At 41.4% G+C, this 21,544-nt stretch overlaps 1 protein-coding gene across 1 annotated transcript in view; it reads right to left on the bottom strand.

Moving 5' to 3' along the window:
• Positions 1 to 667: 667 nt before the first annotated feature.
• The window catches only part of AGO3 (argonaute RISC catalytic component 3), a 34,899-nt gene continuing 14,022 nt past the window's right edge, over positions 668 to 21,544 (bottom strand). The window contains exons 6-19 of the mRNA XM_063356251.1: positions 19,890 to 20,024; positions 17,577 to 17,664; positions 17,282 to 17,429; positions 16,843 to 16,962; positions 15,453 to 15,575; positions 15,113 to 15,246; positions 14,466 to 14,650; positions 14,037 to 14,196; positions 12,748 to 12,838; positions 11,708 to 11,902; positions 11,221 to 11,355; positions 10,526 to 10,627; positions 8,670 to 8,869; positions 668 to 8,033 (exon numbers count right to left, since the gene is read on the bottom strand). Of these exons, the coding sequence (XP_063212321.1) occupies positions 7,925 to 8,033; positions 8,670 to 8,869; positions 10,526 to 10,627; positions 11,221 to 11,355; positions 11,708 to 11,902; positions 12,748 to 12,838; positions 14,037 to 14,196; positions 14,466 to 14,650; positions 15,113 to 15,246; positions 15,453 to 15,575; positions 16,843 to 16,962; positions 17,282 to 17,429; positions 17,577 to 17,664; positions 19,890 to 20,024 (1,925 nt within the window). The 3' untranslated portion in view covers positions 668 to 7,924. The remainder of the gene's footprint in view (positions 8,034 to 8,669; positions 8,870 to 10,525; positions 10,628 to 11,220; positions 11,356 to 11,707; positions 11,903 to 12,747; positions 12,839 to 14,036; positions 14,197 to 14,465; positions 14,651 to 15,112; positions 15,247 to 15,452; positions 15,576 to 16,842; positions 16,963 to 17,281; positions 17,430 to 17,576; positions 17,665 to 19,889; positions 20,025 to 21,544) is intronic.

Raw genomic sequence — 21,544 nt, 5'->3', positions numbered from 1 at the left:
TCAAGTCCGACACAAACAGTTCAGGACACCTAAGCTAATGTTTGACGTTCTCAACAATTTCCCTGAAGGGCTGGAGCTGACCACAGCTCACCTGACATCCACCCAACTCCTACCCAGTCCTTTATTTCCACAGGCAGTTGCTTTTGCCACCATCGCATTCCCACCACCCTCCCACTGAGCCGGTTCAACCTTCCCCACAGCTACAGCATCCTCAGCGTGGCTCATTCCGTGTCGGCAGCGGAGGGAGAGTGAGCAGGAACAGGGAGGTAGGTAAGAGCTGAGGAAGCGCAGAGCAACTGTAGTGCTACAGCAAAATTAACTCTACAACTGCCTGCTGCTGTTTGTCCTGGTGGCCAGGCACCCTGGAGCATGAACTACATGAAAACCGCAACCAGAAATCTATCAGAGCATCTACATCTGATGGAGGGGTCAGGTATTGCTCACAAAACCCCTTGGCTCCGTTGTTTCAAATAGCACCGATCTACTGGAACTTGTATCTGTTTTGAAGCAAGTAAGGTAGCTTCAAGGTTTAGATAGAAAACACAGTTTGATTTAAGTATACAGCTGTTACAGGCACTGCCACCAGCTTCTGAGCATGGGCCTTTTAGGAGGTGAACAGGCACTCTTGAAAAAACATGGGAAAATGCTTTTCCCCCTTGCGTATTAGTTTTTGAAGTAGTCATGTGGGGTCTTTTGGGGTAAACTGTGGATGCAAAGAGACACGTTCACAAGGCTCTAGCAGCATGAGATTTTTTTCAGTATATTCAGCTTTTTCAATATGAAGACAAGTTTCCTCCTTACGTTTTTTTTAGAGCTTTCTACCATTTAATAGCACAGTCACCACCACTCCTCCTCCTCCTCCTCATAAAACGTGCAGTTAAATCAGCTCAGTTTTAGGATTAATCCCAGCACGATTTACTATGAGTAGCATCAATTACAGCAAATCTTCAGTCTCAAACTTTGTCAGGAAGGAGGATGAATTAAAACTTACCCGTGAGCAGTAGGTTGTTGGGTTTTTTTGGTTTGTGGTTTGTTTTTTTTTTTTAATTTAAAGTATTTTAATGGAGTGTCTACATGTTCAGTGGCATTTAAATTGGATACTATAAAACATCATGCACCCTCCAGTGAATGCAACAGAAACATACAGAACATTTCTACTGTAAAGAAACCCATGTGCTACAGTTCACCACCACCAAGGCAAGACTTCTAGGAAGAGGCCTCTGCCCAACAGAAACCAGCATTTCATTTCTTTTGACAGAAAGAGGAGGCAGCAACTTCCTTCTAAATCTCAACAGCTTCAGTATTAGCTAAACGTAGATAGAAAATAAACTGGTTGATGGGCAAGGGAAGAGATGGAGAGTATTGCTGCAAACAAGCTGATGGTGCGAGATTTTTGGCCCTTTTTAGTCTAAAAGATAAAAACGCCTACTACTAAAAGGGATAGAAGACACAGTTTTGGCTCAGAATTTAGACTGAAAAAATGCTTTCTAAATCCTAGCCTAACAACGTTAAGAAACTGGGAATATAAAATAACTTAACATCTTTGCAAGCTTAAATACCAACAAAGTGGCATTGGGCACTGTAGTAAGACAAGAAAGTTGGTAACAAACTACAAGAAACATCAGCTCATTCCTTTAACTTGACTCGGAAGAAATCTACACAGCAAAGAGATACGCGATTCATAGTCTCCGTGGGTAGCGCGAGCGGGAGTGCGATATTGCAAATTAATGCGACGACGTCCCTTTCAACAAAGAAGTGAGGGCAACTCCAACCAGGCGTCACTGCCCCGCTCCGGGACTGTAAACCCAAAATATTTCATTGCTCGCGTCCAAATTAGTAGGTGTCAAAAAGCTCTGCTTACTGCTAGAAAAAGGCTGGACACGAACATATTCCTGCAATGATACCCACTTCCAATTCAAGTGGGAGTTTTGCGCTTAAGCTCCTTATATTCAAAAATATCCTGACTGACATCAAGTTATCTACATCTTAAATGCCCAATACTGTATGAACAGTAATAAAATGAACACAAACTCATTTTAGTTTTGAACTTAAAGAAAAAAGGTACCAATTAAAGTAGTCTGTCTGTCACGGTGTTTTATTCAGTCTCCTCTCAAACGTGACTAGTTAAGCTGACTTTGGAGAAGAAAAAACAGAACATTCAGAAACTCCTCCCACCTAAAAATAAGTGTTAAAAGCAACATACAGACCAGACACACAGACCTATGCGCTGCACACAGATTACCAATAAATATACAGAAACACCACAACAAAGGACAAGGTTCATCGTAAAAGAAAAAAGTCCGATAACTGCTATTAAGACCATTACAAAAATGAAAGTTAAGTGTGTATTTTTTGCAGGCATGTGCAAGCACATTACAGTGTAATCAAAGCAGAACTTTGCTATTATTATTACTTTATGCAGCATTACAAGGTTACTGAGGTGCAGTGTTTCATAGTCTAGTCTACAGCTTTTCCTGCCCGGAGGAACGCTCACCAAACTCTCCGTGGACCCAGAGCCTCTGGCACCGTCTGAGGGGGCAGCACCCCCCACCCCACCGAGCTGCTCCCGTTCCGAGCACCTCGGCTCCCAGCTTGGGACCACACGTGCATCACCCCTCCAACACCCACGCCACGCCAGGTCTGCTCCCAGCAGGACCGACCACCTCCTAAGTCTTCAGACAGCTCTCAGTTTGGCTACTTCATCTTTGGGAGCTCGCTACGTCTCAGAGACAACATCCTTCAACAGCCGTGGGATCCCCGTCGGCACAAGGCCCATTGCCCCAGGATTCCCGGGCTGTTGCTTCTCCTACACCCACCCGCCACGTACCCCCTCAATGTGAAGAGGTAAATTGCATGAACTACATCAAAACCGCTTCTAGCCTACCAGCGGAATTTGGTGATCGCTCCTCAACGCCTCTCCCTCCAAATGGAAACACCTTCCTGGTTATTCTTGGTCCTGACTCAGAGAAGCTGATGCTTGAAAGTACCTGAAAGATACCATCAAACACTTGGCATTTTCAATAATTTATCTTAAATTTTCAGCCACGTACAACTGGAAAATAAAAATCTACAGCACCATCTTCTAAAAAGGCACTTTCTGAGGACTGTCTTGCTTAAAAAAAAAAGTCACTCCAAGTTCTAAACAGTGAAACTGCTTTGTTTTAAAAGGACCCTATGGTAACTACCCGTGTTAGGTGAGGGGGTACCTCCGCCGAGATTCGGATGGCCGGGGCGCGTGGGATGGGAGTGGATGGAGTCTCTCCACCAACACCCTTGTTTCCATAAAACTGATGCTTCGGTGTTTCCCTTCGCAAGGCTCTCCCTCGCAATCCCTTCCCCGCCGTACGCACCTTTGCCTACTCAGGGACAATAATTTGGTTTTGGTTTAGTGTTCTAGAGATCAGGATTCCAGAGACTCTGTTAGGGAGGTAAAATGCAGGATCCTGTACCCACCTCCTTCATACCTCAACTACCAAAAGTACAAAAATCTTTGACTAGCAGAAAGCATCAATTAGCTCAAGCTCTAACCGCGATTTCTTCAGGTGTACAAAAAATGATGAGTGAATTGGCTACGTGAAGTTTTATTTAAACGTGTGCCAAAACAAAAATGATACCCTAATACCCCATATCGATCTAAAGTACCATCTTTGGGTAGAAAAGACAGACAGGGATCTTTCCCTTTGACATCCCTACGGACTGTTTCACCGGTTCCAACCAACCCACCAATTGCAGCCACGAAGCTCCACAGCACTGGAAGGGAGAAGTGTCTGCCCGGCGTGACCAGAGACTACGATGGCCATTTAGAAAGAACGATCTCCGAAAACTGAATTTATAGTTTCAATGTACATAATCTGAGCTTTTGATTCCTCGGTTATAAAAGTGCTTTGAGTAAGGTTCTAAACCCTCAGTCCACAAAACTGGGAAAATATCAAAAGAGGACAAGATATGACGAAAGTGTAAAAAAAAGGCCTCAAGCTTTTTTAAGTGTAGGCTGAGCTTGGAATTTCACCAGAGTGAACTTCAAGACTAGTAGAAAACCAGTATTGACAGCTGGAATTTGTCCAGAAGATGACTATCTGCTGTCTTACGTCGAGCATTTTACAGGACAAAAATGAAGTAGTGAAAATAGTTTAGGACCAATAGCATCTTGAAATAATTTGACTGACAACTTCCAGAAACCCATTTTACTCCTGAACACCATTTCTATGGCCAAACAAACTTCCAAAAAGGATGCCAGAATGAACCCTATAAAAATAACTTTGAGGCGTTTAACCAGATCACACACTGAACAGCAACACAGCGATCCTGAGTAAAATGGCCACAGCTGAAGTGCCCTACAACGGAAAAAAAAGCTACTTACAGTGGAGTCAGTCACTCTGTTCGCAGATGTTGCGAGTTTAACGCCTCAGCTAGAAAATGCTCTACTTCTCTCCGAGTCTGGAGCTCCCAGTCCCAGGGCTCTCCGCTGGGCTGGGACGGCACGGGGGGCTGCAGGGACATACCCACGGCTGCTCCAGCCCCCGGCCCTGCGCCTGCTCCCGCCACGGGAGCAATTAGTGGCACTTGTTAAGTACAAGCGAGGTCTCGGTGCAGTGTCTTAGGAGATGGGAACCATTTTTCTAGACAGGCATAAACCCGCAGCCAGTCTATCTGCAAAGTAAGGAGAACTGTCAGCCTTCGCCCATGGCCCTCTTTGGGGTCCCAGCGAGGGAGGGGGGGTCTGGTATGCCACTCGAGATTTCCCCAAACAGCACATAAAATTTGAGATTATTTTTTTTTCTTTTTAAAGGAGAGCAGGTACAAAAATAAAAGAAATCCATATACTCTGAAAATATACTGGAAACTGCCACCACAGATGAGGTACCATTTATCCCGACCCCCCCACCCCCAAACTGCAAACATCAAAATATATATGTTTTTAAACAAAGGAAGAATATCTGGCTATTTAATCTCAGTTAAAATGACAGCACCCTTTGTTACACTTGATATTTCACACCATTAATTCTCTTTTGAAAAAAACCAAGATATCTAACTAACCTTGATTCCTTGCTTATCTCCTCGTTCCTTAGTGCAGTAATTGTCCATCTCCATTTAAATAAATATAGCAGCTACAGCATCATAAATGCGTGGCCCTCACAACGCCAGTAACTTGATATCGTAATACAAATAAGTATCGGCACTTTACGTAGATATTTGCAAAACCAAGAACAGAGATTAAAACTCCCAAATACTCTTCACATGAAAACCAGGTAAAACGCTAGCTCGGCAAGTAATTTAAGTCACTTTCCCAATGAAGTTTCTTTATTTTTTGGTGAAAGTAGCAAGCGAAAAAAGCTTCTCAAATCACAGTCACTGAGCTGGGCAGGATGAGAAGCACACGGCATCTTTGAAAGAAGACTTTAAACAGGAATTTTCATCTAAAGGCCAGAAATCCACAAGAAACCTTTGTAAAATAGTTTGGTTTTTTTTTTTTAAATTATCCATTTTAAAACAATTTTGTGTAAAAAGCCTAACCCGAACCTTTTATAAACAGAACTACAAGCTGGAGTGCTTTGGAGAGAAAGCCGCGGGCTCAGGGACCAGGGGAGGCACTGGAGACCCCTGGGGCGGCAGCGGGGGCTCGGCACCGCGCCGGGGGCACCCACAGCTGCCCGCCGTCCCCTCCCACCGCGACAACGAGCCACCAGCCAACCGCCCGCCATCGCGACTAGTCCAGGGCAAGCTGAACTTCACAAAGGCAGTCTTTTTATATTATCTTCCTTGATGTTGGGAGATAAGTCTATCGGGTGTTTAGTAAAGCTCTTTGAGGCAGTGTTGTGAACAGCATACGGACGTTTCAAGACAATATACAAATGCACAAAATACAGTACTTTGTTTTCTGGCAGAAAAAAAAAAGGGGGGGGGGGAGAGTCATGCCTGTTGAAGCAAAACGGGCTCAGATTTTAGGCTCAAAATACAGTATATTGGCAAAACAGCGGATTTCGTGAGAGTGACAGGAGATAAGCTACTCATACCAAGCCCCGGTTTTCATGTGGAGAGCAGGTGGAGCGCGGAAGGGCTGGGATAACAGCAATGCCCATACAAACGATCTGCAGTATATATATTATGAACCAGTGCAAATAAAAACAGTCAAAAATGCAGTTCACGAGTTTACAAAGTGCAAAACTCCCCAGTCCCCCTCACTGAATAAATGCTCGTCTCTGACATCTTAAATATTGTTTTACCTTTAAAGTGGAATGAAAGAGTCCCATTAATTTGTTTCACATTTCAGTGATTTAACATGTTAGAACTATCCCAGCCCTCTTTATTTGCAAAGTGAAATGAAGTTACCAATAACTTAATTTTAAAAGGAAAGTCATTATCAAAGAGGAAAAAAGCCTAAAAACTTTTATTAATCCCACACATTTTACTGATGTCAAATAGATTTAACTAAGCATGTAAAAACTTAGATCGTAATAAAAAACTTTTTCCATTTAATTCAAATATCCTCCACATTTCAAAGCCAAAAATATGGCCAATTCCTTTGTTAAATCAAAATACTGCAGTGACAAGTAAAGCTTGCAGAATTCTAGAAGCATTTTTGTTATTTTTTGATTTAAAAAAGGAAAATTCAAGATTCCTTCTGACTATAAAACTTTCCTTTCAAAATTAAGGCTTTTACTTTGTCCTTTTAAAATCATGGAGGTGTCCATTCTTCCACAGTTAGTGGTACGAACACTGCTTTAGTACAGCTCAATGGACACAGTTTTCCTTTAGAACGCTTATTGCACTAAAAGATAGCAAAACAAGTTGTCAGTTTTTTTTAAAAATAAACATGGTTACATTTCTAAAAAATAAAAGTTGATGTTGACCATATGTTCTGTAATAATTAAATTAAAGCATTATTATTACTCTAATAAATATAAAAGAAACAAAAGGAAGCTAAACTTCAAAAACACATACGTATGAAATCACATTAAGGTGTGAGAGGCAGCAAGTAAACTAGCATTTTTCCAAAAAGACCTTAGCTCTAAAGTTTCAGTTCTGGTGTTTACTACAGGAAATCCCAGAAAACCTGGGGCATCTGATCTCACGTGAAGCTTCAGCGTATTTGCCTTGCCAGATAGAAAACAATTGAAACTTTTGGACTAGGTAAAACAGCAGCTTTAGGAAATTCACCAGGGAGCGAGAAGTTTGGGTCACTACTGCCTGCACACAACACCACGAGCTTCTGTGTTTGCTTTTTCAAAGGGAACTATTGGAGCCGAGAACTCCAAAGCTGTGAAGAAAGACACAAAGGCAGCAGTTGGCTGAATTATGTTCAAATTATCGGATTAGTGTGCAAAACCTCTTCCACCCCCTCAATTTTTCTCTAGCTAGTGTGTACATTCAAATGAACTTGGATATGTTCACATTCGAATGCTTGATGGCAATATTGGGAGAAAGATTCCTCAATGCAGTGGGGTAAAAAACTTAATTTTTCTTTTGCACACTTCCGTCCCCCAAACAATCATTGTGATTGTTCCTATAAAGGTGGTTTGCTTTTTATTTTTTTTAAATTACACCATTGATTTTTTTTTATTTTATTATTATTGATTTTTTTTTGCAAAGATAGTTGTGCTGCCGAGCAACTTGAGGTAAAGGCATAAGAGGGTTAAACTACGAGAAATTAAAAAAAAAATAATAATGATGGCGGTGCTTCCTACAGGAGCCTGCGCCAAAAAAGCAGTTGGCTGGTTTCATATTGCATAATAGTGCTGTGTTCCTCGATGAAGTAAACAATCTTCCTTGTGTCAATTTAAGGGTTTGCCTCTCGCCCTGCACAGTGTCGCCGTCAGCATGATCGGAGGCACACCCCATAAACCAACCCCACTGGAAACATACATTGTATGTGGCTTAATTTTTCAGTTCTTCCTGTCAGTGAGTATGCTCCCGTTTTATTGACTTAAGCGAAGTACATCGTGCGTAAGGTGTCTTGGTGAATTTGTACGGCCTTCGCCAGGGCCTGCGGGTCTCTCCCATTGCTCTGTCCTGAAACATGGCTTCCTTCAGCACTGCGACAAAACGAGAAAGAGACAAGCAGGGCTGAAAACCACATTAATTCGGATCAAAAAAGCCACCTTCACATCTCTTCAACGTTTAGGACAGCAACATGGCGATAACAATTGAACCGGATACCAGGAAAAATCTACTCGTCTATTCACCCAGCAGCCTCGAGGCTTTTGACAAATCCCTTTACCTTGGCTGCTCAGTTTGTGCATCTAAAAATAAGCCTGTTTGTTACAAATACATTGATGGCTTGAAGGTTATAAAATACTTGTGACGTACAAAGCGGAGTTAGGTAAGTGGAAGGCACTTAACATTTGCTTCATTCATGACTACTCTAATTCTAAAGCAAAAAACTAAATGCGTGGCTTGATTCCCTCAGACCACGTCAAAGTAATAACAGAATACTTTATTAAACTAAACTTAATTCTTTTAATCTGAGTGTTATTCAGTAGAATCCACCAACCCACTCTTGTCTGGTACTGAGCAGCAGCTGTCAGGAATGATTATCTTAAGACTAGTCCCAGAGGTAACAAAAATTAACTGCAGAACGAGTGGTAATTATCTATCATCAGATGTCTTTATGCCTGACAACGGAGCAGAGAGCAACGGGGACAAAAACTTAAGCAGACATTTTCATTTACCTGTCATGTTCTTTGTCCACAAGATGGTACCGTGCTCTGAATGCTACCAGGTGAGCATAATACGCTGGTGCAGGAATAGAAACGGATCGTGTACAGCGCACGTATGTGTGGCAGAGCTGGTACGTCAGCAGCTGAAGTTCATCTGCAGTAAAACAGTTATCATCCCACAAAACATGATAGTGTGAAGGACGGCTGGTACCCTAAGAAGAAGGGAACATCAATTCACTTATCTGGCTTTTCCATACAATCAAGTCAGAGTTTTAAGTTCAGAAAGGGCCAGACTAAATAGTATGAACTCCTACATAACTGCAGCTAAAGAAAATTCAGTCTTATATCAGCCCTAAATGTATTTGAAGATAAGAAGTCTAACATTCACATGATTATGTTATTCTAATTATTCTTGCTTGTAAAAAACCCCACATGCCTTCTAGATAACATTCAACGATTAAAACCTGCTCCCAACATGACTAAACCATGATTACACCACCCCTTAACTACCTTCAATTAAAACCATTTCTCATCAAGACACATTCCTCAGAGAAATAACTGCTGCTTTTAACTCCTTCCCATTCCTTAGCGCCCTAACTTCAAGTATGAACACTAGAGATGGCTCCAGCATTTCAGAAGTTACCTACAGAGCTCTACACCAGAACATATATTTCCTTACTTCCACACAACACCCTCTTTCCGGCAGGTTCAGGAGCTGCGTTGCTCTTCGGCATTGTGCTCAAGCAGATTTTTACATGTCACCTGTGCCAAGGTTGCCCCCAGATACGTGCTTTCACGACCAGTACTTTAACAGTTCTAAGTACTGAACTCTCAGCACAGTTCTCAGGAACTCTTAGAAGACCTCAATTAAATCTCTGACTTGCACTTACTTTGAAATACACTATTTTGGAGTGAACACTCCTCTTCCCTCCTGCTCCCCCCCACGAAAGGTGTGATGCACTAGAGTTAAATCTTACAATGTAACTGAATTAGGTCAATAATTGTGGTTTAGCCAGGCTAGAAAGTCTCTCTCTTTTTTTTTTTTTAAATAAAATATATGAACTATCAATTTAGTTGAGAGCTCTTTTGTGGCTTGCTATATTAAAACCAATGAGCTTCAACTACACCTGGCATTTCTGCTTTAACTTCTATTGATACTATTTTCTTTCCAAGGGGCCAAAACCCAGCTTGCCCAGACCTTGCATGAAGACAGACAGGTAAGTGGAGAAAAGCAGTGGAATTTTTAAACTCCTGAATAAAAAAAACCAGTTTTGAACCGTTGCGGTGGAAAAGAAAACACGCCCACCCAACCTAAACAAAACTTATGACAACATGGTCAGACTCACAGGATAAAAATGTAAGGAGTTAAGTTTTTTCTATTTTTAAACAATATCCTGATACAATTTTTGTCATTAAGTTGACTCTCCACTCTATTGCTGGCACCACCACCACATTGTTGGGTTTAATTTCCACAGCCTGTAATTCACTAGTCTGCATTTAGTCAGCAAATAATCAAACATCACCTTCAGTTTTTCAAATTGTTTGCATTTGAAACCTTGATTCTATGTTAATTTCCTTGTGGCTATAAATCATAGAAGTAGCAAGTCTTATTTTCAGAAATAACAAAGGTAACTCTTTAAAATAAACTTAAAAAAGCATCACTTACCATCAGTGCAAGTTTTAAAGGTGTAGCAGACACCACCTCTTATGCAAATAATACTATTAATCCCATAATAACGTGGTATCTCAGACAAAATGAGCTAAATGACATTTCCTTACTAAATAACTGTTTGCAAACACAAGCGTCACAAAAGGGAAAAAACCAACGTATTCTAAATTCAAATTTACTTACAAAGAAACATTCATACCTGTATTCCAGCATGGCTACAGAGGTAAAAATCAAACTCATATGGGTGTGTAATGTCTGTATCTACAGTTGTTCCAGCTGGAATATTGCCACTTCGTCCAACCTAGAGAAAAGTTTTGGTTAAGAAGCGCAGGTAACAACTGTTTATACATCTCAACTGTAATTAAAAATACAAGTTTCTATTCAACACACGCAAGGCTTCAGCAAATGAAGTATCTGTTTGGAACATGTCGATGCGGCAGCCTGGGACGTTTGACAGGACACTGCATGGCTCTCTACCATCCCAACACGGAACGCTGCACCTACAGCGCTTTAGAACTTTCCATCTCAGCCAGACAGAAGAGCTGCACATACATTTTTATTTAGAATTGTCAGCTTGAGGTCGAGTCAAGTCACTCAGAAGAATGGAAAAATTAAGGGTTCCATCATTTTGTATTTTCTTCTACTACAATTGCTGCAGGCTTGGTCATAGTTAGCGACGTGAATATCAGCGATAGTTCACTGACAAAGACTTGTCAAAGACTGATGGGGATTATTTTTTTTTTTTTAAGCATACTTAAGGTTAATGTTTTTTCAATTTAGGGCAAAGACAACCAAACTGAGAGAGAAACCCATGCTAATATTTTCCTCCGGCATCATAAGTGCTTGACATCAAGCTTTTCACACAAGGCCACTATGAGAGCAGGCAATGATTACCCTTTCTGTTCTGTCAGCACAGAACAACCGTGTATGATGTCGCTTCTGCACCACAATATACGTTATTCCAGGCTGGTAATCTTTCTCCAAACTGATGCAGGCTTCTCGAATAGCTAGCAGTTCATAATACAAAACCTACAAGCACAAGAACAGAATAGTTCAGGTTTTCCTTCCATTGTATTCTACACAACACCTAAGAAATGGTTTGTAGTTAACACTGAGTGCAACTTTGCCACACAATTAGTAATCTAAGGAAGTACTTGGAAATATATTGTTTCCCAAGTTCTAAGCCCTTTCCTTCCCAGACAGGAAAGAAGTTGCAACTTTTCTTATGCAACATGCTTACGAAATTCTCCCCTTAAAAGTCTCAATTATTTTGTGGTATCTTGGTGTAAATGTAAGCAAGTGAAACAGCAGAGCTATTCAAATATGAGAACTGGAGTTGTTACGTAGTAACACGGTCCAAGAAACCCACAAACGAACCAACCTGTCGAAACTGTCCTTCAGAGACCCCGTCCCTGTAGAAGATGATGCGCGTGGGCTTGAACCGCGTTGACTTGTAGAACTGGATGAGAAGCTCTCTCACCATGGAGGCGAGATCCTGGATGATTTCCTGCCGGGGCCGCTGAACTCTCACCGTGGCACAGTACCGGCTTGGATGAGCATCCATACTACCCACAACCTTTAGGGGAAGATTACATGAGCAAAGGCTTCAAGATCAAATCTATATAAAAAACTAAAATAGCAGAAAAAGGCAAGAAGAGCAACTTTCAAGTAAAAGATGCTTCCATTAAAACAACCACCACAGCAATATTTTCAGCTGGAACCTGTAGTAGGTACAGGTTTAACACCTTTGAAAAAAGGTATAAAACCTGCTCTCCAAGCACCCTGAAACGCATCTGTAGAGTTGGAGTCTTTCCCTCTGCTGACAGCACACTAATGCATATTCTGATAATCCAGACACAGACTTTTTTCTTTGAGTTTTTCTCACCTTTTACACAGAGAAACATTTCAGTTTACCTTAGCTCCTTGAAACAAGGATGCAGTTTCTGTAACTGCAATCAATGCCAAGTAAAATGCCAAGGAGACAAAATAGGAAGGGACTGACAAGCACCCAAGCACCACCTTGATCTCCTGGACTGCACCAACACAAAAGGTAAGAAGCACCAAAAACATTCCTGCCAAACCAGGCCTTTAACTACCTTTTTCTCCTTAAAAAAATACAAAATTTTCATTAACTAACATCAAAGCTGCATTATTTCCTTTAGAATATTTTTGCAGAAATATATTATTTAATATGACTACCATTTTACCTTGATTTAAAAAATAAAAAGCTAAGAAAACAGTCTGAAGTATCCAAATAGTGTTTTTCTTTTAAAGACATGATTTTTAGTAACACTGGATACGTGTACAAAGAACTAGCATAAGCCCCGAAAGATATTTGACATAGACGTAGTCCATGAGTTGCATTTACTATTCTAACATTTACCTAAGATGAAAAACCAATGCTGATTTAATAAAACTTACAGCAGCGATGGAAGGCTTCTTCCCATCTCCAGCAGGAGGGTGAGTGACATCGGCTCCCAAAAAGATCACTGGCTGCTGGAACACAGAAGGTCTTCAAAAAGAAAAAAGTGCTAAGTCACACTTGTAGCTGAACAGTTGGCGCAAGGTTATTGCTCAAGATGGGGTTTGTTTCTATTTCAGCTCAGCTGCACAGAGAAGCGCCTTATCAGGTGCCCCGGCCAGAGCTAAACAATGAAACCTTTGTGCACAAGATGTGAAACCGAAATGAGCACAGCAGTCATTCCAAGACACACTGCCATTGCACCATGGCATGATCCTAGTGGAGAAAAGGTGCAGAGCTACACCTGAACGGTACAGACAGCTTCTCACAGAAACCGTCACTTCACAGGTTGATTACACCAGCACTCAGAGGTCAGCAAAGCACCGCTTTGGTACTGCAGTTACTGCATCAGCCGCGTGACAAACAGCTGGGTGCAGCACCGCACAGGTTACGCTGCCTTACAGGATTCACGCAGCGCAATGGGCTCCCATTGCCTTCAAAATATTCTTCCACACATCTTTGTTTCATGTTTAAACTTTTGATTCCAAGCTCTCAGGAAGATGCAGGAAAAAGTTCTTCAGTTTTGCACTCCCAAAGTTTTTCTGGCTTGCTACCTTGGCATTGTGCGTATTTCCACTCAAAGAACAGATATGCTCTAGGAAAGGTTAGAGTCAAACAGAAGTTCTAGTCTTCGGGACCAAAAGATGTGTGCTTCTCCAGAAAGAAGAGAGCACACACGGCTTGGACTCGTCAAACCTTCTCACCAAAGGCAACAAAGCAATTGGAACCCACACACAGAGCGCAGAACAGCCTCGCAAAGAAGCGTGAGCTGAATGACCCAGCCTGGGAAAGTCCTCTGAGAAGTAAGATTCCTCTACCCTTATTAACAGCACACTGATAGGTTCACCAAGAGTTACATTCTTCTGTGATGTGTTGTGTGCTCTTAAACCTGCAGTAGAGTTCTGATTATATTAATGTTTCAAAATCTCTAAATCTGTAGTTTCTCTTCAAGCTTTTGATACTGATCTAACATTTGGAAAGAACCTTGGCTTAAGTCTTAACTCACGGGCCAAAAACCACTCAGAGCCCACGCTAGAAGAAATTTAATTCTACCTCAAATATCACATGCTATTACCAGAAGAATATTTCTACTTAAAACTTGGCCGCATTTAAATTTTGGGTGTTAAGTATCACACTTAACCACATCTGTTAAAACAAAACCCAAATCAGCCTCCACGCAGATTCTTACCGTTGATGAGGTACAAGGATGTTGTTGATTCCTCCTAGTTTAACATTAATCTTCAGGCACAGGTTTGACAGGGTCTGTGGAGATGTTTTAATGACGTTCTTGACTTGAACACACTGCGTGGCCATTCCCAACAGCGTATCTCCCACACGCTTCACCTCCGCTGAGAAGCAAATATTAGGGTACAAGATTGGAAATTATTAGTATATTTTCATCTTAGCTTAAGTCACAATAATTTAAACGTACATACTCCACAAAATAACTTCCAACTTATCTGCATGCTCAGATCTGCTTCCAATTCATTTTAACTTCAGACAAAACATTGGTTTCTAATATCCAAAGAATGGTCCAGAATTTTCTAACATGTGCTGGGCAGCAAATTTCTTTGAATGATACTTGACCGAACAGGTAAAGACAGAGACACTCCCTCACCATACACTGGCGTTTTCCCTGGCAGGATGACAATGATGAGCTGAAGCCCCGAATAGGTGTTCTTGAGGTGTCGAAACATGGGCTCCACACTGTCTGCACCCTGGGCGTATTTACAGAAACAGGGCTGGCCTTGGATCGGCATCCCTGCGTCTTTGGAGATCTTGCGCAGCTGGTCCGTAAAACCCCTAAAGATGAGAAGTTTTTTGAATTTTTGCAGCAGCAACAGCACACAGCAACTAAAGCAGAAGGGGACGAACTGTTACTCAAACGAAGAGAACTCCAAACAGCTCTTAAAGCAGCATTTAAGAACGCTCACTATGTGGAGGCTGTACAGCTTGCAAACACCATAGACTAGAATGGAAAAAACACCCAACCAACAAGTTTAGACACCTTTAGTACTTCATTCCAGATGCCAGAAGGAACTATATGCAAAGCAGCAACGTCACAGGACCAAACCCCCACAGCATACCCAGGTACAGTGTTTTGACTGTAGCTTCCAGCAAGGAAGCAAACCAGCTTGGATCCCCCGCTAACATCTTAGATTATTAAAACCAGGTGAAACACTCATTGAAGTCCTATGTTCATGTTTTCACTAAGATGGCTTCATTAAGAGAACAGTCCAAAGCCTGAACCGTGACATGCCTTACTTCAGTATTTCTTCTCTGCACTGCCTCTGTGTTGCAAAGCAAGCTATAGCCCACATTTTGATCTCAACACCAGTGTGAAACTGCTTCCCTCGCATGTCCCATACTCCATGGCTTGGTGTTGCCACTGTTCGATTCTGTAGAAACAAAACCAACACAGATATTCAAAAAAAGAAAAATAAAAAGCCTATGCTATTTACAGTTCCAAGGTAACAAAAAAAAGTTTACTGTTCAAACTCTGATCCCTGTATCGCACAAATCCCCCGAACTGACTGCAACAGGCCACGTGTGCGGCAAATCGCTCTTCAAAAAAGAGAAACAAAAGAAAAAGCTAAAGCCTCACCCGTCCTCCGTACTGCAACATCGGAGCTGGGAGCACGCGCCCCGTCACATGGGCCATCTCATCCCGGACTTTGAATTGGAACTCTTGAACAAATGGATCTGCATCATAATTTGCACTTCTCACCTAAACGAAGAGGTTTTCCGTATTACAGAAGTATCTAATTATAATTCATATAACAAACAAAAGATGGACAGGAATGCTGCAGAAGTGTTCTACAATCCCACTTGTCATTGAAAAAGGCTCAGATTTAACGGCTCAACACTGTCAGCCTATCCCCAAGTGAAAACAATTAATGCCATGAGATATATTGGCTGAGATTTTTTTGTTCCCTTAGTTACTCAAGTGCTCATTTGTAGTATGCTGATTTAAGAGCATTTAATTTCCTCACAGGATAGATCAAAAAGCATTCTCTTTTAGAGACAAGCACACGCGAGATTAAACAAATTCCTTTTATGACTGCACATTCATGTCTTCTGTATTTTCCAGAATTTTAAATTAAACTTTTGGGCTAACTTGTCAGCTCAAAACCCAGACAGTTTCAAATAAGAGCTATCTGTTTATAAGAGTATCCAACTAAAAATATCCGAGTTTTATATTTCAGGTCAGAAAAAACACTGATGTTGAGAGTGTCTGGACTCAGCACCAAGAAAAGATATTGGAGTTATGAGGTGAAAACATTTAGCATGTACTAAGGAAAGCAATCAAACACCTCCAGGACAAGACTGTGGTGCAGGAGACCTAGAATCATTCCTCTACCCTTTCACAGATTCCTCGTATGATTCTGGACCAGTCAAGTTGTTCCAGTTTGACTTCAGTGTCTATTAAATTTAAGTAGTGTTAGAGCGATGCCACCATCTCCAAACCACCAACAGAACAAAGCGTGAAATTTTGACCCAAGTTTTCAGAGCCTAGCTCATGATTTTAAAAGTACTCAGCACCACTACAAATATAAGCATCCTACAATAACCAACAGAAGTACAGTGTTCAAATATCAACAGGAATCACGGAAAAGCAACTAGAACAAGGGCTTCCATGAGTTTGGGTACTAAAACCCAAGTCCACTTCACAAATTTGTTTAAAACCCCCGAGGGCCCGATACAGGGAAACACTGAACTATTAGTCCTGAGTGGTTCCAACACCTACTTGGAAGTAATTGTAAAGATTAGAACACAAGAGCTGATACTGCTGAGTGCTGGACCCATGCTATTACTGCAAGCTATTTTAAATAAATCCTATTAAAAAAAAAGTAGTTAAAGTCTATTAAGTTAAGGGGCTAGAAGAAGGAATGAAAAGACTAATTTGGTCATATGAGAAGTTTTTGCATTAATGTGTTCTAGTCCGGTGTCATTTAGTGAGTAGTATCGCACCAAGCTGAAATTAAAGAACTAACCAATCTGCTAATCTCCTCTTGCCTATCTGGAGCAGATCTCGCTGTGGCCTTTATCATAGTCGACGTCTGATTGTCCGTTAGCTTCTTGATACACCGCTGGCCAGCTACGATATTACACACCTTAAAGGAAAATCAGAGGCGTCAATACACAACAGGAGCACCTAGAAACAGAGACCAGCGTACCGCAGGTACACAGTACTGTGCCATCACTACAAACCACACCCCCAGTGGGTTTAAGCAGCCACATACTTCTTCCTCACAGTTCTAAACTTTAAAGCACTCTCTGAAATGTAGACAGTCTTTAGTGAAATAGAAGAATAATGAACATGTAAATAGATAAACACGCTTGTACTGCACCGCGCACTGCTTCTTAATGCTTTGCAAAATGATACCATCTACCACTAAACAAGCTGATTTATCATCAGAACAAGATCATTACTTCTAAAGGCAGGTAGGTGTGTTTCTGTTCTTGTCCCACTTGTAGGCAAGGAAGATGAGGGTATTTCAGCTGGAGGTTGTATTTCTCTCTGAAATACTGTGCTACTGTTCTCTCCACAGTCTGGCCATTTTCTAACTGCAAAGGAAAGCTGAAAAGACATACATTTTAATAAAATGTACAGAAATCTTAGTTGGCAAGTATCACCGTTCCCCAAAATAATAAAATATTAGCTCCTGCTACACATTCAGTGTTAAGGTATCACACACTTTATGCTGTGGAAAAAAAAGCATCTTACGTTTGATGACTTGCAGGCCTTCTTGTTACATTACAAACACGGTATTTCCTTCTCATCGTTCCACAGTGAGTCACTTCTACCTTTAGACCTGCACAGAAGTACCAAAAAACCTGGTGTCACAACCACACAAAAACTTGCACGCTATTATATGAGTTCACACATTCTAATCCAACAGCTTTGACAGTCAGTGGCAAACAGCACAACATAAGAAATTATTATTCTCTAAACATCTTGCTTTCATTATAATTTGATTTCTGACTAATCAGGTATTATCCTCAAAACCAAATCATAATGCATAATATTTGATCTTCCATATCATCCGAATTTCTTGCAGCAGTTTGATTTTACAGGCATGTGACTAATCTCAGGCACAGACGGCTGTTTTCACCGTATTCTTTTGTTCTCATTCTCAATGCTTATTCCTCTTAAAACTAGCAGTTCCAATCTAATTGAAATTAAACCCTAGATTTCTACCTTATTGTTCATTTTTCCCCTTAGCTTTGCGTCCACATGCAGCTTGGAATTTTTTTTCAATTTCACTGACCAAGTTTAACTTTAGATTTTGAGTGGCTGAAGATTTCATCTAAGCACCCAGCCGACACACCGGAGGCTCACCAGGCTTGACTCTCTACCCACAATAATGACAGCAACAATTGCAGCTTCGAGAGGCTTTCAGTGGCTATTTCTATTAACTGTGTGCGCAGTGTCTGTACAGAGACAGCAGACTCAACATCTGCTGGAAGTACTGAGCTTATTACACAATGCCACATAGCATCGTCGCACTGTTACGTCTTTCCCCAGCGCCAGAGAAGAAAAGGCAGTTGAAAACAGAGCCTCGCTACCCAAAGGATTCAACCTACAGTCTACTAGTAAAGGCTCCTGAGAAAGCACTTGGATGACTTGCCCTGTTGAGGCTCGTGTGGATTGTGGACCACAGATTGAACACCCCACATCAAATCAGGTCCCTAAGCACCAGAGAGCAGACACTGTGTTTAGTTTACTAGGGACACAGACATCCCAAAGAAATATCAGCTGTACTTCACTGATTCCTGACAACACTAATTGCAACATTAACATCAGTATTACTTAGAGGATGGCACAGTCAAAAATAAACTACCACTGACCTGATACAGCAATAAGAGAAAATACAAAGATGAAGCCACGAAGCACTGTGGCCAAGCAGAAGAGGGCTGTGAATAGAGAGATATCTGGAACTCATTCACTGCTTTGTCATTAATCCGCTGTGACACCACAGAAGGCACTACCCTCCCACAGTGCTGCTCACAGACTGCCAATTCTTTAACGCAGGGTTTCACTATACGTGATCACATCTTGGCTTGAGTTCCCAGATACTACAGTACTAAAACCAAACATTGACAGCAAAGGTAACCTTTCAACATCTTCTGATGATGGTAACAAAGCGGCTGAGGCATCCAAAAATCAAGCAGAGACACTTCCTCATTCACCAGTTACCCATCTTCCAGAACAAAGACAGATAGGGAGATGTAAAAGGGAGGCATGTTGGACTACTACAAAATAATTCCTTTACTTTTTTTTCCACTAATGACTATTCTACAAACACATCAGTTTATGAATACAGTTCAAATTCCCTTTTTTTCGCCCAGCATTTCAATAGAGTTTAAACTTGCATCAAGTAACACAAGTGTTTAAGGGCAGCACTTCAAAGAGCCAAGCTCTTTCAAGACTGCTGTCTCTGCAAATTACACTGGAATGAAAGGATATGGGAAAACGCAAAGCAAAGTAGCACATATGGAGTGAAACTACCCAAACCAGCAGCTTATGCAATTCCTTTGGAATGGAATTTGACCTTCAGCTGCAAGTCAGCAAGTGGTACTCGTTTTTCCATAAGGCAATCAGTTATTAGAAGTCACAGCAACAGCATACTTTCAAAGAACCAATTATGTTAGCTTTGAAATCAATTTTCACTTTGCCTCAGCATCTAAACAGTGGGAGACCCACAGCACAGCACCACTACGGCCTCAGTGACCCTCGCTCACAAAAGGTTAGCCAGCCAGAAAGGCGGCAGCCACTTACCTCTCTCCAGGAAATAAACAACACGCTTTCTCTTTCCTTCTTTAAGCCACTGGGAACATACCTCATTTTTCATCTTTACTTTCTAGATCTGCACTGTTTCCTTTGGGACTAGAACTACAAACAGGACACACTGCAGTTCTCTTGGCAGTTCCAGGGCCCTTCTGATGCACACTAACCAGGAGGCTTCCAGTTAAAACAAGTCCCTCAAAATTAGCTTGATTGTGTTACCTGGGACAGAACAGAAACATTTCTACTTACCCTTTATCTCTTTGGTGAATTTTACCCGATGAGAATCAGTCAGAGGTCTTGGTTGTTCATCAATATTATGAATGTCAAGAACTTCACACATAAATTGAATTACAGGTTGTGCTTTGTAGAAGGCAGTGGCAGAAACTAAAAAGAGCAAAATATTAAGTGTAAAAAAAGCCAAGTCAGAATGTTGTAGAGCAATACGTAAATTAATGCTTTCTAAAATTCCACGTAACCCTCAAGCAAATATTGTGCAGCACACATTTTTAAAAACAGATTAGCAAGCCTTGTAACAACTATGTGTACAGAAGCCGTGTAGGGCCCACAGTGACACATCAGTCTCCAGCACAGTCATCCTGCAACTGCTTCGCATTTCAGGGTTTTGAAAGGGTTTTTCCCCAGATAACATTTATTTCTAGAGAGCTGTAACGTCCCAGACGGACATTCTCTCCTGACTCTGTATGGAGCTGCGAGCAGAGACAGTATTAACATCTCTCTACTGAAGACATTTAACACAAAAAGCTAAGATTGTATCATTAACAAAATTATATTGCATATTGAATAATCTGCTCAATTACTGAAAGACTAATTGGTAGAAACATGAGCATTGTGTTGACTATACAGAAATCACGTGAGTGTAGTGGTGAGTGCAACCCTTCATCTACTAAAATCTCTCACTCTCCCTGCATAACTAATAACACAATCACATTAAGTGACAATACACTTTTTAAACAGGCCGGCTGACTCATTCCATGGAAGACCATAAACAATCTGCTTGATGAAGTTCCAAGCACTTGAAACATACCTTTTAGTAAGAGCCGTGAGGCGGCACTAGATATAGCTCAAACACAAGCAAGCTACTCCATACATTAAAGACTTTAAATAGCAACAACGGAAAAGAAATACTTGACAAGCACTTTATTAGCTTTCCAGATCTCATGTACCGAACCCACCACATCTCTGCGCTAATACAATGAAACATTCTTCAGACATGCGTCACGTCAGCAGGCTGCCAGCTTGGCGTGACGCACGGGGGCCAACACCTCCGACAGCGCTGCCTGAACGAACACAGGGAGCGACGCCCCCATGGCCACTGCGCCGGCTCCCGCTGCAACACAGGCACGGAGAAACAGGCTTTGCAGAGCACCCCCAACAAGTTAAACAACTGAACCAAAATCAAGCGATGGGATCTGAACGGAACCTGCACAGCCTCAAACCACACCATAAACTGATTGCCCCGTAAACCAGAGCTTACAAAGTTCTGAAGTTTCTCACTCACAGAAAGGACAGAAAAATTTCTACTGCAAGAGTTACTACTACACCTTCTCGTGCTGATGAGAAAGTGTGCTTCACAGAAAGTAACAGCACAGTACATCATAAATTGGTGTAAATTAACACTCTTGTCCTACCTGAACTGTAGTTATCTCAGTACCTATCATATAAATACTAATATCGGTTACTTCTCAGACTGGTAAGATTTTTTCATCTATTTTTCAAACAATAGCTACACCATGGCTGCTGTTTGAAAGGCAATTTCACAAGAACCAGCCCATCTGAAGTCAACACGAGTATCATCCACAATTTAGGTAAAGCAGAACACGTGGACTTGCAAATTTTCATGCTGAAAACTCAGTATCATCTGCAACATTTTATTATGCTCCAAG

This window comes from Chroicocephalus ridibundus, chromosome 19 (assembly GCF_963924245.1).
Source record: "Chroicocephalus ridibundus chromosome 19, bChrRid1.1, whole genome shotgun sequence".
Lineage (NCBI taxonomy): Eukaryota > Metazoa > Chordata > Aves > Charadriiformes > Laridae > Chroicocephalus > Chroicocephalus ridibundus.
This window is presented reverse-complemented; position numbering and strand designations above follow the sequence as displayed.